Genomic DNA, 18,634 nt, shown 5'->3' on the forward strand with positions numbered 1-18,634 from the left:
CCCTGGCTGTTTGGCCCTGGCCCCTGGCATTGATCAGTGAAAGCGTAGGGCATTGTGCAAACAGGGACTGCGATGAGGAAGAAGGAAGGGCTGAGAGTATGCTGAGATTCATCCGGGTTTGTTTACCAGCCCTCAGTGGAGAGGCTTTTCAGGAAAAAGGAGCCAGAGAGGGGTTCTGTGTCTCTGGTAGTTGAGACTTACTTGAAAACTAAAGCAGTTTGTGAATTACGGCGCAGCGGGGCTCACAGTATCGGTGACGGGCTAGTGTTTATCGGGCGCGGCTGCCAGGCCCCCATAGGGGCTTTCTGCATGGACACTTGGGACGGGGGTTGTTTGGTTAATTACAGACCTCTGTTAAAGGAGGAAGTGATTTTTAAAAAGAATACAAACATTTTAATTTCACCCCGAATGGATAGGTGTGCATGCCAGTGTTTCGATGTGGAGCTAGGGCCTTTTCTTCCCCTGTCGACCTGCTAATCTGGAGTTCTCTGTCCACTATTTATGACATGAATCACGCCCATAAAACATCATTGGTTAAAACTTCCAGTTTGAGTTTCTTAAAAGTAAAGCAAGAATTTAGCCACTTGTGAAACAATCTGAGTACGGAATCCTTTTAGAATGTTTTATAATTTATTTCTCCAACGACACCTAATCCAAGAGCACGTTTTTAAAAAATGATTTCTGTTATTGAGTCTCCTCAGAGCATCTCCTTGGTTGTCACAGAAACCGCTGTTTTTGTGCTTGTTTCATCGTTTATGTAATGTTTAATCAAATTTTCTGTTTTCATCAACAAATATACAGCCATCTTAAACAGTTTTAGAAATGATCCCAACTGATTCTTGGTAAGCGGAACACCCAGTGGGTAGAAGCAGAGGACCCGTGAGTGTGCTCAAGAGAATCGCCTGGGAATGTGGGCATGAGTCCCCTGAGGGAATAGATGGTGTGCAGTTCGGTCAGCTAGCTAGAGGTCATTACCGGACTCTCTCGAGCTAGGTGTTGTGATCTCTGTTACAGATGGCCCTGCTGATTCCACAGTCTGCCTCTCTTACTGCCTGCTGACCCTGCCCTGCAGGAGCTCTCTCAGAGGCCTGGGGCTTGACGACAGCACCACAGCCTCTAGGCCTCACCTCCACCTCTGCAGGGCTGAGTTGAGACCCTGCTTCCTCTCCTCTCTCTCCTCTCTCGGGTGTTGTCGTGGGTCCCCCCCGTGTTCTTGCCAAGGAGCTGCCTTCTAGAAAGGCGGCACCTCCCTCCCATGAAATGTTTTGTCCTGAATGGAGAAGCAGCCTCCAGCTGAGTGTCCAGGAAGTGAGCTATTGTTCCCACAGCACGTTCTAAACATTTTCTGCCAGAAGGAAGCCCTTTCCCTCTGGTTTGTCCTTTTTTTTTTTTTTTAAAACAAAAAACAACAAAGGAACCTAGGTTTTGATTAACTTGTTTTTAAGGTAGAATTCTGTTTATTTTGGAACCAGATGAATGTGAATCATGAGTGCAAACCCTTTCTAATCTCTAGAAATTGAGGGGAGCAACAGAGTAGGACTACGTCGGCCGTTTGCCTGGTATCGGTGCTCTTACAAGGACCATAGACGTTTCTCAGGGTAAGCAAGACTTCCATCTGGTCAGGTGGGTTCCAGAGTGAAAACTAAATGACTCTTAGGCTCAACCCTGTTTTTCCAAGGACTTCATTTTGAAATGTTCCTTAGTACTTTCTGCTGTGGCCCCGGGACATGGCAGGGACACCAAAACTTCCCAGTAACAGGGGCAGACAGACATTGCCTTTGGAGAAGGAGCAAATCTCATTTTCTGTGCTTACAGTAGCAAGAAGCTTGTCTTCACCTATAGGGTGATGTCTTTCAGGGAATGGATGAGTCACATGAAGACCCCACGTCTTTTAGACAGTGCGGAGCTTGCTCAAGTGTCATAATCAATGAACTCGTCATCACAGCTCCCTCTGGGAACCAAACTCTGCCCTAGGACTTATTTTTTTTTTTTTTTAAAGATTTTATTTATTTATTTGACAGAGAGACAGCGAGAGAGGGAACACACAAGCAGGGGGAGTGGGAGAGAGAAGCAGGGGAGGGAACCCGATGCAGGGCTCGATCCCAGGACGCTTAACAACTGAGCCACCCAGGCACCCCTGCACTAGGACTTCTTGTACATTGTCCCACAACTTTACAGTGGCCCTGTGTTATATCTTCATGTAGCCTTTGAAGAAACTGAGGCCTGAAGAGGGGTCGAGTCATTTGCCCATGGCAATGATCCCATGAGTGAGGAATTTTTCCACACTTAATAGAAGAGGAAATTGAAAGAGAAGTTAAATGGCTTATCTAAGGTCCCACAACTAATTTTAAGAAGATTTTAAAGTCAGGTTTTTTTTTATTCCAAAGTTCCAGTTCTTTCTTCTACTGTGCAGACCCTGTTCGGTGTTCTCAACCCCGTATATTTGAAATTGTGCTTTGAGCTTTAATAGAGTAGAAGCTAAGCCCTAAATAAGCTGGACAGCGTGAGTTACAAAGATAATGAATGAATTGGGGTGCCTGGGTGGCTCAGTCGTTAAGCGTCTGCCTTCGGCTCAGGTCATGGTCCCAGGGTCCTGGGATTGAGCCCCACATCGGGCTCCCTGCTCCGCGGGAAGCCTGCTTCTCCCTCTCCCACTCCCCCTGCTTGTGTTCCCTCTCTCGCTGTCTCTCTCTCTGTCACATAAATAAAATCTTTAAAAAGAAAAAAAAAGATAATGAGTTGGGCACTAGTCATGTATTTCTAGGACTCTGACCATGGACATTATTTAGCTTCTCTAGCATTTGGTTTCCTCCTCTGTAAAGTGGGCAGAATCAGAGCTCTCTCCTGGGCTGGATGTGAGGATGAACTGAACCACTGGGAGGACACTCAGCTGGTGCCCAGTGCAGAGTGTCCCACTGACAGAACCTGGCCCCAGAACCTAATAACCCTGGAAAGCTCGAATGATAACATTGTTGATCAAAAGTAGTTTCCAAGGAGAAGGGTACCTTGCTGTGAGCACTTGAATTCAATTTTCAGGAACGATGACCTCCCGGAGTAGGAAAGGGATAATTTAATAAGCTCTCAACACAGTCCACCCACCTTTCCCTTGTTCCCTCGGTGTTCTGAGGGTGGATTTGATCTCATTTTATTGATGTCAGTCTATAGAGGCTACAAGCCCGTTCTCTTAGCTGAGTATTCTAATGCGCTGCTTACCATGCTAAAGTAAGTCACCAGCGGAGGGATCAGTGTCTTTTGAGTCGGATTAATACGAACCAGTTTCCCAGGGTTTGCTCATCCCTGGGAACACTGATAATTGAGTTTTCAGACTGTCAAGACTGGGGTTAGCCTGGGTTCCAGAATAGAGAAAGCCACACCACAACAGAGAAGCTGTGCTGAGAGCCCTTCACCGTGAAAGCTTGGTGACACGGAATAATGGTGAAGTCAGCTTTCCCACATTCCTTTCTGTTTGTTTCCTTTGCCTGCTGGGCATGTCTCTGCTTATTAGCATGTTGAGCAGAGTTCATTACAAATGGTGAAACTCAAATCAGTGTTGATCTTAAAATTTATTATTCTCTGAAAGATTTGATCCTGAAAGAAGTATTTTCCCCAGTATTTTATTATGAAAATTTTTCAACATGCAGAAAACTTGAAAGAGACTTGAATAGTGGCTACCTATCCGCCACCCAGAGCCTAGATTCTACAATTGCATTTTACTGCACTTGTTTTATTTCATATCTATCCATCCCTCAGTCCACTTAGAAAACGGTTATTTTTTGATGAATTTTGAAGTAACTTGCGGACATCATACATTTCATCCCGAAACAGCTTAACCATGCATACTATTAACTAGAGTTTGATAGATATCTATTCATAGGGTTTTGGGGGAAGAGGCGGTAAAATGTATACAAAGTGAAATGCATAAGACTTAACTCTACCATTCCCTGAGTCTGTGTGACCCAAATTCCTCTCAAGATGCAGAATATTGCCATAAACCCAGAAAGTTCCCTTATGCCCCTTCCCAGTCACTCCTTACCACTCCCTTACCCCCAACAACTACTCTTCTGAAATTTTTCCACCTCTCTAGATTAGTTTTGCCTGTTCTAGAACTTCATAAGTGGGATCAATGCAGTATGTGCGCTTTTGTGTAAGGCTTATTAAAAAGAAAACCACAGGTCCAAAATGGCATCCCTTAGGCCAAGTCACCAGACTGGGTCTTAATTAACCTAACCTAATTGCACTTTCCACCTTCCCTAGAAATGTACCCTTCATGGGTCATTCTGGAATTTTTCTGGTCAGCACCAATTAGGTAATCTGTCACATTCCCCAAAGAAAGATGAGGTAATCTACCTACTAAGACCCGTTTGTCCCCAAAGGAAGGTGACCTCACCTGAAATAATCCTTTTTTCTGTTTTTGACTTCCTTGTCCTGCCTTTAAAATCCTTTCCCTTTCTGTAGCTCTTTGGAGCTCTCCTCTACTTGCTGGATGGGATGCTGCCTGATTCATGAATCATTTAGCAAAGCCAATTAGATCTTTAAATTTACTCAGTTGAATTTTGTTTTTTAACAGCCTCATCTGAAGGATTTTAACTAGTGCTTTATAATGAATTTTGAGAACTCTGTCAACTTCGTTTATCCAACTTCTTCCTATTTTGTAACTTCAGAGACAGGAGTGGTAAGCTGCAGAAAAATCTCAGGGCAGCTGATGGATACGGATAGTGTATTTCTTTAATATATATGTGGTTTTTTGGGTTTTTTTTTACACCTTAAGTATATGTAATTTGGTGCTCCGAGTTTTACATCTGACTCCCCTGATATTATGAGGCAGATGTTCCCCTGCAGAATCTGAGGAGCCAGCAGATGTGGGGCCCTTTCCTGGGCCACACTGCTGAGGAAATGCATTCTGAATGGAAATTTAGGGTGTCTTCTTTGGGCTGGCTTAATCCATAGCCAGGCTGACAGCACAGCCAGTATGCCTCTGTGCAAGAATTGGAGCGAGGGAAGGTTACTTGGTGGCGGTGGTGGTGATTGTGATAGAAAACCAAGGCAGGTCCACGAAGCCGATTGCCCGGTGTGCCAGAGAACCGCAGCTTCCTTGAGGTGTGTGTCCTTCCTCCGCATTCCTCCCCGCTCTCCGCAAACAAGCCTCCTCCTGGATAGAAAGTAGATTGCGTACATTGGAATAGAACCCAGATACATAATCCTCATTAATCTTTCAGATTCTTGTCCCACTTATTAAAGCCAGTATTTGGCACATAACCCAGAGTTATGTGGCAAGCAATAATAAAGTTAATTGGAATCTAGGTCTCCCAACTTTTTTCTTCTTTCAGCAGTTTCTTGGGGCTTAGAGTTAAAGATTGCCTGGGTAGCAAGCTGCTCTAGGGTGAAAAGGTCATTGGCAAGGGTTGTTGGCCCAGAAGGTCTTCCTCCCTGTCAAGGTGCCGCGTCTGGAGCATGCGTCTCTCCTGGCCAGCTGGGAGACGTGGGGTGGCAGCAGCTTCCAGGGGCAAGGCCCAGTCAGTAAGCCAAGAGGTGTGTGAAAGGTAAAAATGAGGAAAGAGGAGGGGGGTTGGGGGACTCAGGTGCCATGGGGAAGCAGGAGTGTCTCTGGCTTTCCCCTCTTCACCAGCCTTGCCTGGGGCAAGCGCGCACCGGCTTTCCTGTGAGACCGTCAGCCTCACAAGCACAAAACACTGCTCAAACAACCACTTTGTGGTTCTCCCAGCCTGGGAGAAAGCGGGGGATTCAAGTGGGGGGTACAACCATAAATACAGCGGCAATCTGCATGCCCCCTGTGATGAGACAAATCAAGCCCCCGCCAACAGTGTGCTCTGGGGAAGAGAAGTTACTCATTGTTAACGGAGCTGCCGCCGCAGCCTCAGCCTCCTCTCAGCCTCGGAAGGCCAGCCCTGAGCCTGTTGGCAGACATTGATTCATTCCCTGCGCTCTTCTCTCCTCCCCCACCCTCTCCTGCCTCCCTCTCCTAAAAGCAGTTGACAAGGTTAGAAAATGAGGACAAATAATTTACTTCAATCCATCTCTGTCTTTCCCGAGGCCTTGTGCAATTTGCTCGGGGGCGGGGGGAGAGGGAAAAGAGTAACCCCAGACCCTGGTCAGTGACCCTTTCTCAAATGTGGAATCAAAGCCCACTCTAGGCCGCCAGTCTGTCTCCTGTGAAGAGGCAGTGAAGACTGAGGTGGTTATGAATTCTTACGTGGCTCCGGGGCCCGGGAGTGCAGCTGTCAGCCGGCTTTAGGGCTCCTTGCCCAGCCGGAGGAGCCAGCCGGAGGAGCCAGCCGACTGGCGCGTCAGCGGTCGCCTGATGGCCCGGGCACAGCAGCCAGAGAGACTGAGTGGTTAGGGCTCAGTTCCTTAGCCCTGTGCTCCGAGGAGTGGGGAGCACGGTCCAAGCAAGGCCGTCTGGCCAGAGGAGAGGGTCTGCCCCTTGGTACTCTGACGCAGGGAGCTCGGGCTCCCCAGGGAGCAGGCTCGGCCACCCCTGGCACTTCGCGGAAGGGAGAGGTGTGCCATTGGCAAGGAGTTTGGGATTCTGCCCTCGGAGGAGGGCTCCAGTCCCCTCACCTGAAAAATGGGTTAACGTGTTTGCTTGGCAGCGAGTTGAGGCTCTGCGCGGCTGTTGCGGGCAGGGGCCAGGTGGTGGGTATAGGGTGTGGGATGTCTGTGCCAGCAGCGCAGGAACATTGGAGAACCCAGACTGGGGGCCAGAAGTGCTGGCTGCCTTTCTCCCCTGACTGTAGTGGTGAGGTGACTAGCCTGATGTGGGCATTTAACAAAGCCTAGCTGTTCTTCTTGGTCACCGGCCACCTCCAGTGGGCCCGCTCTGCCTGTGCATGGCACCGTGTGGGATCTAAAAGACACAGTATGAACCAGGGTCCTTACCCTTAGTGGTTCTATAGTGTCTGTGGGACACATCATAAAACAGTGAATCAGGGAAGTCACAACGCAAACCAGAGCGTGTTTCTTGGCCAATAAGGTATTAAGCATTGGGGTAGAGAAGGAGAGGTAGAAGGGTCTCTAGCCCTGGCGGTACAGGCCCAGGGGGACTGGTATGTATTTTCCAACTGGTGGGAGGGAGCTCCTAGGGAGCTGAGAGCTCCCCAAGCAGCAGAAGGAGGATTGGAAGGGAATGCCTGACACCAAGAGCCAAATTTAGTGGCTGGTGAATTGCAAAAACCTCTCCCTTCATGTTCCCATTTGCCCCAAAAGAAGGTAGGAGGAAGTGATCCCTTTCCCTTCCTTCTCCCCATTAGGCCCCCCTTACGGGCATCTTGACCAGACTGATTACTGCTCTCCCAATATTTGGCTACAAATTGGAGCCCCTGAACATAGCCATTGCTTCTAACTTCTGGAAGGGGGGTTTCATAGAGGCCTTGATGCCAAGTTGCACCGGGGCTCGTGGTTCTCCTGTGGACTCCCTGTGCCTAAAGAAGTGTTTCTGCCCCCAACAGCAGTCTTCTCCCTCCCCTAGCTCCTGATAGCCAGTGAAAAGACTAATGTAATCTGACTTGTTCCTGGAAGCCAGGATATAGTGATAGGGAATGGAGGCCTCTTTATCTGTATACAGAATATCACCTCCCACTACCAGCCTTTGAGCACCCAGGAGCCTGTGTTCTGAACAAGTACCTGTCAGCAGACCTCAGCAGCAGTGTCTTGAGTGTTTGTATTTGTTCTTGTTCTCAGCCACATGGGGAATATGTTTTATACATCCGTGGTGGCGCTGGGAGGGGAGAGTCTAAATAGGATAGCCCTGAATGCAGTCTGAAAATGGAGTATTTCCAAGCATTTTTAAAATACATGCATCCATTATGGTGATAAATTTCAGGCCTTACTTTACCAAACACAAACAGAAGTTCCCTATAGCGTTTATGTGAAGTGCAGGATTAAAGTACGGGCATTGTCTGTCTCTCCCCCAAGATGTCACTGACCCTCCACAACAGAAAAGAGAACATTGAACTGTGCCCTTCCATGACATTCCATCTGCCTCTTTCTCCCCTGAGATGCAGAACATTTCTGGGAAAACAGCCTAATCGGATTGGTTTTTTTAACTCAAGCCTAGATGGTGAAACTACACAAAGTATATAGATCGGAATGGTATCTGTTTTCTCTGACAGCTCTTCTTTGTCTAGACTGAAATGACCATATTCTGTCTCTGCTGGTTCTGGGCCATGGAGGGTGTGGCGGAGACAGAAGATGAGCTCCAGCTCCTCCCTGTCTCCCAGGCCCAGGCTGAGGTGCTGGGCAGGATCACAGCCCCAGGCAGCCCAGTGCTTACGGTGTCGGGCCAGGCACCTGCCAGTCTCTGCCCACACAGGACCTCCTCATTGCCACATTCCTCCTAGCCCTGTGTCGCCACCAAGGCAGGAAGCGGTGCTGGGTTGTAAGCTGTCCATTGACTGCCGGGTACTCCTGGTTCCTGTACAAACTAGAATCTTCTCAGCGTGACTTAGCTATACAGTTCACAGGACAGCAAAGCATAGTGTATAGTTTCCATGAAACAGTTGTGAGTGTCCTTGTGCACCCTGCCAGAGGGTGGGCTGTGGAAACATGGGCTGTTCCTGGCCCTTTGTAGTTGGTGTGAGGGTGACTCCTGGGGCAGGCAGGAAGGAAGGAACAGAGCAAAGAAGCAGCAGGGTGTTCAACTCTGTTCACTCTGATTTCAAAAGGCCCTTTGGTAAAATCTCATGAATTGGGCCAGGAGATGTTGATTGGTTAGGTCCACTGGGGCTTTGGGTGTTGGGTGATTATGAGGACAATGAAACATGTACTGTAGGTGACTTGACTTTATATGAAAAGCTACCTTGGGGCTTGGGGTCATCGCCCATTTCAGCTCTTATCCCCCCCTTGATAATGCTGCATGGCCTTGGGAAAACAGCTTTTCCACTACTGGCTCTGAGTAAATGGAAACACCCCTCCCCCCCACTTCCTTTCATTCATTGAGTGAGTTGCCTGTTTAACAAGAGCCAGGCCCAGGGGGTAAAATGGCAAGTAAAACACGCTTTCTTCCTACCCTCCTGGTTCTTACAGTGGTGATTCTCCCACATATACTCTCTTTGGCCTGAAAGACGGATCCATAGCCAGGTGGAACCATTCCAGGGATAGGACCCATCCTCCCCTCCATGTAGGAAAAAGTTTTCTCACTTTGAGCACCTTATTTTTTTTTTTTTAAGATTTATTTATTTGAGAGAGAACATGAGCAGGGGGAGGGGCAGAGGGAGAGAGAGAATCTCAAGCAGACTCCCTGCTGAGCATGGAACCAGACGCAGGGCTCCATCTCAGGACCTTGAGATGATGACCTGAGCCAAAATTAAGAGTCGGACACCCAACTGACTGAGCCACCCAGGTACCCCTGAACACCCTATTTTTCTCCTATAAATATAGAGTAGGACAAGGAAGGCACATCAGCAGGTATGTAGGGAGTGCCTGCTCTTTGCCCAGCTCGGAGGCTTCTGTGATCTGAGTAATGCAGGCTTTGGGACCTGTGCACTGATGTATCCCCCAGCCGGGGGTGGGGGAGCAGCTTGGCCTGGAAGGGAAGAGCTGTCTGCAAATATCCCTAAGCCTTTCCTGAGGAAGAGGAGGTGCTCTAGGGGAATAACCAGACCAGTGGGTTGAAGTTGGATAAAAAAAGGTTCGAATGTATAAAAAGACAGATGTTATAAATTGGTGCTTTCTGCAAATAGGGCGAACTAACGGGGAGAGTTAGCAAGTGCCCCATCTCTGGAAGACCTTTAGCAAAATCGGACGTGGGGTTGGAGTTGGGATTATATGACCTGTGGGGTCCCTGCTGCGAACTCAAGATTTTGTGCCTGGAAGAACTGTCAAGAGAGAACTAGGATTTATCCTACATATACACTTGTACACATGTACAAACATGTCTGTAGAACAGTGTTCGTCATGGCGCTGTTGAGAATGCGAAAAGATTGGAAACTACACACGTGCCCACCAGGGGACTGGTTAAATAAATAGCCACACACTGGATGACACACCTCATCTCATCCATTTAAAAAAAAAAAAGAATGTTCTTATGAACTGTGGAAAGAACTCCAAGATGTATGATTAAATAGAGAAAGGAAGATGCAGAACAGCATATATAGACTGCCTCTGTCAGTATGGGGGTAGGATATCTTCATATGTTTGCTCACATGGGACTGCAACACATCTAGAAGCATACTTGAGAAACTGGTTATACTGGTTGCAGACAGGAGAGCTAGACAGCTGGGAGACGGAGATTTTCCTCTGAATAACCTTTGTACTTTTTGAACCTTGAATCATGGAGATGTAGGACTTGTCACAATACAAGTAAGAATATTTTTTTTAACTTTAAAAACAACAAGGTTTTACTAGTTGGAGCTCTGAGGCAAACAGAGGGGAAGTGGAAAGCAAACGAGCCTTTGACTGGGCATCTGCTGTGAGCCAGGTCTTTGGCCGGATGCTTGATGGACGGGCTACTTTTAATCCACACAACAGCTCTTTATAGGAGGCAAGACGCATTCCCATTTTTGTAGATTTAACACTGAGGCTGGGAAAAGACGGAAGTGCTTGCCTGTCCACTTGGGTGGGGATTGCACCAGGCTGCCTGTTGAAGGAGGCAGCTCTTGGAATGGGGCAGGGCGGGGGGCGGGGAGGAGTGTGGAGGCCAAAGAAAGTGATGTGCTAGGAAGGGAAGGAGAAAGGCATTTTCTTCGGGGGGCGGGACAGACCTGCTGTAGCGTTGCCCACTTCTGTGCTGGCCTCTGCGCCGTGGGGCCAGTAAGCAGAGGCACACCTCCGCTTGTTCCACAGGTCAGCTGTGTTGTGTTTCTCTTGGCTGTTGCTGAGCTCAGGGATGGAGTTCCCAGTGCGTGTTAACAGGCAATCAGGTGACTGCTGGAGCCGGCAGGCATTTCTGTGGCCGGAGGAAAATAGCCACAGCTCCTGGCTGCAAAGGGAAGGATGTGTTCTTCTGCTGGGTGTCAAATGCGCCATCTTTGTCTGCCAGCTGGAGACTGGATGGAAAGTTGGTGGTGGTGGTTTTTGGTTTTGTTTTTGTTTTGATTGTCAGACCCAGGCTCCTTACTTGCACTTAGAAGAAAACACATCCAAGCTCTGGTACGAAAGATTCTCTTTCCTTTTTTTTTTTTGGAAAAAGAGCCATGAATGAGCTCATTATCGCTGCAACCCAAAAGAGGAGGAGGAGAGGAAGAGAAGGTGGCCGCCTCCTTACTGCCCTGCCCTGCCCCTGGCCAGGTTTCCTGGAGTGGGGGGCTTGGCTCTGGCTCAGGGTGACCAAAGCCAGATGGCTGGAACAGGTGGTCCATACAGGGGGCAGTGCTGGAGTCGTTGGATGCTTCGAGACCAGCTTGCTCTGCTACGATCCGGAGGAAGGATACATTTCTGTACCTTCAGGGAGTAAAAGATTCTCTGATCAGAGTTATATGCCTGCCTCACTTTGACTTCTACGAGGCTCCCGTGTTCAGGTTCTCTGCTTGTCTCAGCTCTCAAAATTGTCCTCAGCCCTCAGAGCTGGCAGCCAGGCAATATTAATTGTCTGTTGAAAGGTAGCATTTGCCAGGCACTGCTCTAGGCACTTGGGGTGTCGCATGGAACCAAGTTGGCCAAGTCTCTGCTCTCATGGAATTTAAATTCTGGTGTGAGCAGTGAAATGTGCCAGGCCTGGCCTGCTGTTGCCCCCTGTGCCCCGTCTCTGCTGGGCTGGGGGAACTGCTGCAGGGAGCGATACATAAATGCCTCGGAAGGAAGATTCGCCGGCATTTCCAGCAGCTGAGCACAGGTGGTTTCCCACTCCCTCTCCTCGGAGCCTGTCTTTCACCCCCGTTGGGCTGTGGTCACAGAAGGGCCTTTCTTGATCTGAGCGGCAGAGAGTTCTGATCCGTTGCAGGTTGGTGCTGGACCTTGGAATTATCTGGAAGAGACCTGGAGGGCCTCCCCCACCCTCGCACCCCGCCGTGGGTGCTAATGGTGAGCTGGCAATGTTTAACCTGAGCCTGACAACCTCTCCTTTTTGTTCCTCTTTCTTCCGTTCCAGATTGAGAAAATCATGAGCTCTATTGGCGAAGGGATTGACTTTTCTCAGGAACAGCAGAAGATCTCAGGTATCGTACCAAGCAGCCATTTTCCCTGTGGAACACAGACCTTTGGCTCCTTTCTGGCTCAGGTTTTTTGTCCTCTGACCCAGAAGACAGACATGTGGTGGGTGAGAGAGGTCAGCCTCAGCCCGCACCATGCTCCTGCAGTTCAGAACCTCAGGTATCTGTATGGCCCACCGAGCTGTTATTTTAGACGGATTGGAGGGGAGTTGCATTTTAGGCCCACCTATTAGGAAGGTTTCGTTGTTTTTTTTTAAAGTTAATGGTTGTCACTTATCCATAATTATGTCTGTAAACATAGGCTTTCTCGATGGGCTTAAATTGGAGTGCACCTCAACGCTGGTCTGTCCCGCTTCCCAGACAGCTGTGGCACTAGCCCTTCGTGAGAAAGTAGCTCGCGTTTGCCTGCTCCATGCTGGTAGCAGAGCACTGGGTTGGATCAGTGGGGTCAGACTGTTAGCCTGCGTCACCTGGAGGGGGTGGCTTTGTGCCCCTCCTTATGTCTTTTTCTGCATTTTTCCATTTACCTAGTCGCTCATCATTTTTACTCCAGATCACCGCTACTCTGGGCATGCTTTTCTTTTCAAAGCCCAAGGGTGAGGTCGGCCTCAATTTCCTTTGTTTGAAGTGGGCACCTAGAGAGGCCATATCTGAGCTGTTTTCCTTGATGATAGAATTGTGGTTATGTTACTTTTCTCAGCTGAGGTGACATTTCTAAAGGTACCTCTTTGCCGGAGCAAGTCTCATATCCCTTCCCCCAAGCATCTGCAGACCCCCTGCCACCAGAACTCCCAGGCTGAGAGCAGCTCCATGGGGCTTGGCCTCTCCCTGTCATTGAGAAATGCCTCTCTAACTGAAGGGGTGGGATTCCCTGCTCATTCAGGAGGCTCCAGCCCGGATTGGCCTCCTAGCCCAAGTGACACCTCTAGTTGCAGCTTGGGGAGAAAGTTGCTGCTGAGGCCGCGGTGCTTATGGAAAGAGCATGGGCTCTGAAGCCTCAGCCCTGGGTTCAAATTCTGCTTCTGGATACTTACAGGTCTTGGGCGAGTCACTTAATCTCTCTGAGCCCGCAGTTCCCGAGCTACAACATTTGATAATAGTACCTACCTCATAGGTTTGTTGGGAATGAGTACCAGATACAAAAACTTGAGCAAAAGAGGTAAATGGTAGCTCTGCTCGTCTTTTGTCCATGAAATAATTACTTAGTCGTATTGAAAAACCTAGAGAAGAGGAGCATCTGCTCCCCTGGCTTGTCTCCCTCCACCACTCGTCCAGCTGGGGTCCTGGAGCCCCCTCCCTCCAGCAACCTTGTTTCCCTGGCTCCTAGCAGAGAGGGCCCAGCCCGGTGTGGTCCATCTCTTTCAGTCTTGGCTCATGCTGGGGTCTGTAGAGGTGGCTTTTCTGGCTAAGAGTTTGTGGCTCTGTTTCCACGTGCTGGCTCCACACTCAGATAAACAATCTCACACTCTGTTGTGTGCGGGCTTTATCAAGAGCCAAGTGTTTGTTGGGAATAGATGCTCAATACTGACCGTTGCTAGTTTTCAAAGCTGTGCTTTGGGGACAGTCAGGAATGGGATCGATAGTTCAGTTGAAGCTGCTTTCTGCTTCCCTGTACCCCTCTATGTCCAAGGAGCGCATGTGCTTGAGAGTGTGGGTCAGAGCAGGCCATTACCTCTCAACTTTGGTAAATTAGGAGATGTGGCAGCACCTCTGGAAAACACATTTCTGGAAGAGCCCTTCTCCTTCGGGGTGGTGACACTGAGCTCTTTCCTTGCCCTGTGGGTCCCACCCACCATTCTTACCCCCACAGACCCGTGTGAGTGGTGAGAGGTGGTCTGGTTACCCCCCTGCGTCACTGGATCCCAGCATACAGCCCTGTGTTAGCACCGCTGAGTTGAGCCATCCTCCATACAGCAGCTTAGGAGAGTCCAGGGTGGGCACACCCGTGCCGCAGAGAGGCCCAGCCCCCTGTGTCTGGACTGCTGCCAGGCCAGGAAGCATGGAGAGAGTAGACTCAGCTCTTCCCCTGAACTCTGTCTTCCACCCGATGGGTCGGGAGGGGGCTTTCCCCAGGACCTCGGGGAGCACCAGCTTTCAGCTCAGACGAGAACAGAATTCTTGATTACTTTGGATAGTCAGTAGCAGGGTCCAGATTGTCCTTAGGTTTCTGGCTCTAGGAGAAGAGGCTTGGGCTCTAGCATTGCCAGCCTGGAGGAGGAGGAGCAGGCCTTCCGGCAGGCAGCCATTAGCTAAGCACAGGATTGCTCAGTGTGACTGGTTTCGCAGAGGATCGTGTCCTGAAGGGCGAGACCCTACGTGGAACTGGAGTCTTACTCTTGTCTTGGGCCTTGGGACCCTGAGCTTCCAGCACTGGAGCTAGTTACCCAAATCCCCAACAGACAGGTTTCACAACTCATTCCACTGTCAGGGGTCCCGGGAGGGGGAGCCTTCCCACTAGCCCGGGCCTCTGGCTGCCTTCAACAAAGGCCTGTCTGTCAAGCAGCGGAAGAGATCACTTGATTTCATTTGCTAAAGCCAACCGTTTTAGCTCTTGAGTAGCCGTTCACTGCAGGCTCCTCTGGGGCCTGATCTCCCTGCACACAGAGCCCCCTTCTTCACCAAGGCCAACTACAGTGTGTTGGGCTATAGGCATCCCCCAGCACGTTTAGAGGGTGACATGTGGGCCCTGGGTCTTTGTCTCTACATGTTACATTTTCTGTCTTCACAGCTGTACTTGGGGTTTGGGCCTTTTTCCTTAGTGCCTCCCATCCCATGCCCTCCTCTAGATAGTGAGGAGCCTGCTCTGGGCCTGGTGCTTCTCCCCTGGGTTCCGACGGGCCCAGGGAGAAGTCTCTTCCCAAGGTGTTGAGTACACTCGCTCACCTGAGGAATATTAGGTGGACCGTCTTTATTTCGTCACTTGTTTTTGTTATGCCCCAATGGCTTGTCCTCTTGGCAGGGAGGCACAATCTTTCTCACGTGGTGAGTGGGGGCGGGGGTCACTTCACCTGTGGGCTGTGCCCTCAGGGCTGTGTCACTCCTCTGTCCCCTTCTCTGGCTGTCCTAGAAACTATTGGCCCAAACTGTAGGAATGTGCCTTCTCTGTCCCCGATAAGCTGTTTCCAGCCCCTTGAGCTGCAGGTAGAGTCTCCCCATCTCCGCCTTTCATACGTATGTGTGCCGGCTGACATGAGGTGCCGGGGAACCTGTCATTTTGCTCTGGTGCTTGTGCTGCTGTGTCCTCTTCCCTCGGTGGTGGCGGCGGCGGCAGCAGCAGCTTCTGCTCCGATGTCCGATCCCTGATGTATTTTCCTGAGCGTGGAAGGGAGGAGGGTGGGGAGGGGAGAAGGGGAGGGCCAGACATTATGAGAGCGAGCGAGGGCTGTGGGGCCGGCAGCAGGCAGCGTGGAGCCCAGGAGCCTCCAGACAAAGCACTCTGCTGCGGTTCTGTGAGCGCACACATCCACCGGGAGCAGCCAGGACCACAGCTGCCCGGCTAGGGGATTACAAGCAGGCATGAATCAGCAGCCGGGGACACTTGACTTCGTGGGCACACAAGAGCCCGCCGCCTAGGTTCCCTGGAGCAGTCAGCCCCACTCAAGGGCAGGGGACCCAGCGTCTCGGAGTGCTGCTGCAGCGTGCGTCGGACGGCCGCCGGGTCCCTGACCACCAGCTCTTCTGCAGAGGACAGAGGAGGGGGAGCCGAGGACAGTGGGTCACCCGGGGCTCCTAGACCACCAAGCCAGTTGGCCTTGACCTGCCTTGAAGGGCAGAAAGTGCCGGGAAAACAACAGAATGACTTTCACCGTGTCAAGAGTTCTCTGGAGGTGATGTTTTCGTAGTTGGTTCTTCTTTTTCCTCCCTTCCTCTTTGTTTGTTTTTTTTTTCCCCCTTCTTTTATCTGTTCTTGCCCAGGAGATCCAGAGAAGTAGGTGGGGGTTAGGGGCTCAGCTCAGGTCTGCAGGGAGGGCTGAACTCTGTTCTTCCCCACCCCACCACACGCCCCCATCCGGCGCGAGGAGCAGAGCAGATACATGTCGTCCCTTCCACACTTGCCCTCCGAGGAGAACGTCAAGGTCCGGAGACCCTGGGAAGACAGTTGCTGTCTTTATCACTCAGCCAAAGAGAGAACAGCGCCGAACGTGAATAGACTTAAGCCGCCACAGCTCAGCTGACAGAGGACCGCTTCCTTTTCCCCTTTCTTTCATCGGGCTGGGTTTTGTCTTCTTTAGCCAAGAACTGGATCTGCCTGCCTGCTTTCCACCTGAGCAGGCAGGCGAGTCACAGGAACAGCCACTCTCAGAAGAGGAAAATGAATGCCCAGCCCCGGCAAGAGAGCCCGGCCCGGGAAGGCAGCCCTTCAGACAGCGCCCTGGCGCGGGAGACGCCCCGCTCGCCAGCAGCCAGAGTCTAGCTGTGGCCTGGGCTCCTGGCCCCGCCGGCCGCGCAGCCCGAAGGAGTGTGATGTCGCTGTCACAGCTGAGCCGCACCTGAGCCCGATCCCCGGGCCGCGCGGCCCAGGCGCCGCACTCTCGGCCCCTCTGCCTTGAGCCTCTGAGCACAAAGGGCCGGTGGCCATGGTTTGCTTATTCCGGGACTGCTGGGGGAAAACAAGTAAAAGTCTCTTTTCTCCCCCTGCCGGGTTCTGTGCTGCTCGCGTTGCATGTGCTGGGTCCCCGTGAACAGCCGCCGCTGCTTCCCTCCCGGAGCCCTCGCTGTGTGCCTGTGTCCCTCAGCTGCATGAAGATGCGTGCGCCCTCCTGACCAGTGTGTGCTGCAAGGTCACAGGACGTGCCCCTCGCCCATGGCCCCACGGGGGCTCCAGAAGTTGCATGGATGAGAGGAGCCCCCCAGCCCCTCTAGTGCCCGTGGGAACAGACTTCCTGAAATACCTCAGTGTGAACGCTGACGAGGAACTCCCCCCGACCTGTGGGCGGCGACCGTGCATGTGCCGCCGCAGCCCCGGAGCAGCTCGGACTGGGGGGCGGGGGGGGGGGGCGGTGTGCAGCCCGGGCCGTCCTGCCCTTGGCCGGCACCCGGAAGAGGAGCTGCGGGTCCTCTGCCCTCTGGTCTCTTGTACATAGTCTGGCTGCTTTATGGTAATGACTATGATGTGGCAGTGCCATCTGTCTTCCTCAGAGTGCCGCTGCTACCGCCTTAATGGTTTTTCCCTTTTCAAGCGTCTGCCGGTTCCTCTCTCGTCAGGTTCGCGGACGCTGGAGCAGAGCGTCGGGGAGTGGCTGGAGGCGGTGGGGCTGCAGCAGTATGAGAGCAAGTTGCTTCTGAATGGCTTTGACGATGTCCGCTTCCTGGTAAGTGCCCGGAGGCCTCCTCAGGGGTGGGGTGCAGCCCCGCGGAACCGGGCTTCTCTGATCTCCCGTGGCCCCTGCTGGAGTGTGAAACAGTACGTAGACCTGCATCCCAGCGAAGCGTGAAGGAAGTGACTTAGACATCCGGGAAATCAGCCGAGTGTCGTGTGCCTTCTTTCTAAACTCTGTTGCCTTCAACTTTGTTCCCCGAAACAGTTCGGTCGGGCGGGCTCTTTGCAAGGCTGTGTCCCGAGAGGTAGGATACCTGCCTGCAGACCTTTGCCCCTTGCTGGTCCCCCTCTCGGGCTTCAGACCATGTGCTGTGCGGTGAGGTCTCAAGGCCGTCTTGTTCTGGGTCAGACACTGGGAGTTCTGGTGGACGGGACAGCCAGGTTCCCTGTGGTGATTCCCTGTCCCATCTCTCTTGGATACCAGAAGTTTCCTTTATTGTCCAGCAGAAAGGCTTCTTCCCTGCCCAGCCCAGGCCAAGCATCCGGGGTGGGGAATGTGGCCGTGCAGCCTCAGGGAATCCTAACCTCAGGGATGGCCCAGAGGAGAGGCTGAATTGGCGGTTTGAAGGATCAGTTGCTTTTCTGAGGTATCATTTTATACTGTCTTCTTACACAACGCAAGATGTCAAAGAAAAAGAAAAATCTAGGTGTTTTTCCTCAGGCTGCCTGTGGAGCTTGGGCCTGGCTGGGACCCTGGACTTAGGATCCAGTGCTCCTTCTGTCAGTCCAGAAAGTAGCTCAGGCAGGGTACCCATGAGCCTCCCTCTCCTGGAAGCCCTTCCAGAGATGGTAAAGTGAAAGGGTTGGGGTCAATCAGCCCAGAGCTCCTAGCTCCAGTGTGGGTCCCTCTGGGTTTCCCACTGATGGGCTTGCATTTGGTGTTTTCTGAATAACAGCTTGCCCAGGGTGCTGGCCTGGGGCTGCCAGGAGGAACCCTCACTAGGACAGGCCTGCCTCACCTGGGCCATCTCCATCTCCAGGGCAGACAGTAAAATCTGTAGCAAACCCCCCTTCCAAAGCCAGCTTAGGGCCAGTTATTTTTCAGCTTTTAAAAATCTTAGTTTTTTAAATAGTAATTTTTTTTTAAGTTAACCTGGGTATATTTATGGTTCTTATAACCTAACCCCTGACTCCCCACGGTGCTGGGGGAAGACCGACAAACCCAGGATAGAGGTGGTGGTTCAGCCAGTGAGCTGGGGCAGTTGGCCTC

General features: G+C 51.3%; 1 protein-coding gene across 8 annotated transcripts in view; it reads left to right on the top strand.

Moving 5' to 3' along the window:
• ANKS1A (ankyrin repeat and sterile alpha motif domain containing 1A) overlaps positions 1–18,634 on the top strand; it is a 177,834-nt gene that overhangs the window by 132,740 nt on the left and 26,460 nt on the right. For all 8 annotated transcript variants that reach the window (XM_031032037.2, XM_031032038.2, XM_031032040.2 and 5 more), the window contains 2 exons: positions 12,044–12,110; positions 17,310–17,416. In XM_031032037.2, coding sequence (XP_030887897.1) covers positions 12,044–12,110; positions 17,310–17,416 — 174 coding nt within the window. The remainder of the gene's footprint in view (positions 1–12,043; positions 12,111–17,309; positions 17,417–18,634) is intronic.

Source organism: Leptonychotes weddellii, chromosome 8, assembly GCF_054177405.1.
Source record: "Leptonychotes weddellii isolate Sample4059 chromosome 8, ASM5417740v2, whole genome shotgun sequence".
Lineage (NCBI taxonomy): Eukaryota > Metazoa > Chordata > Mammalia > Carnivora > Phocidae > Leptonychotes > Leptonychotes weddellii.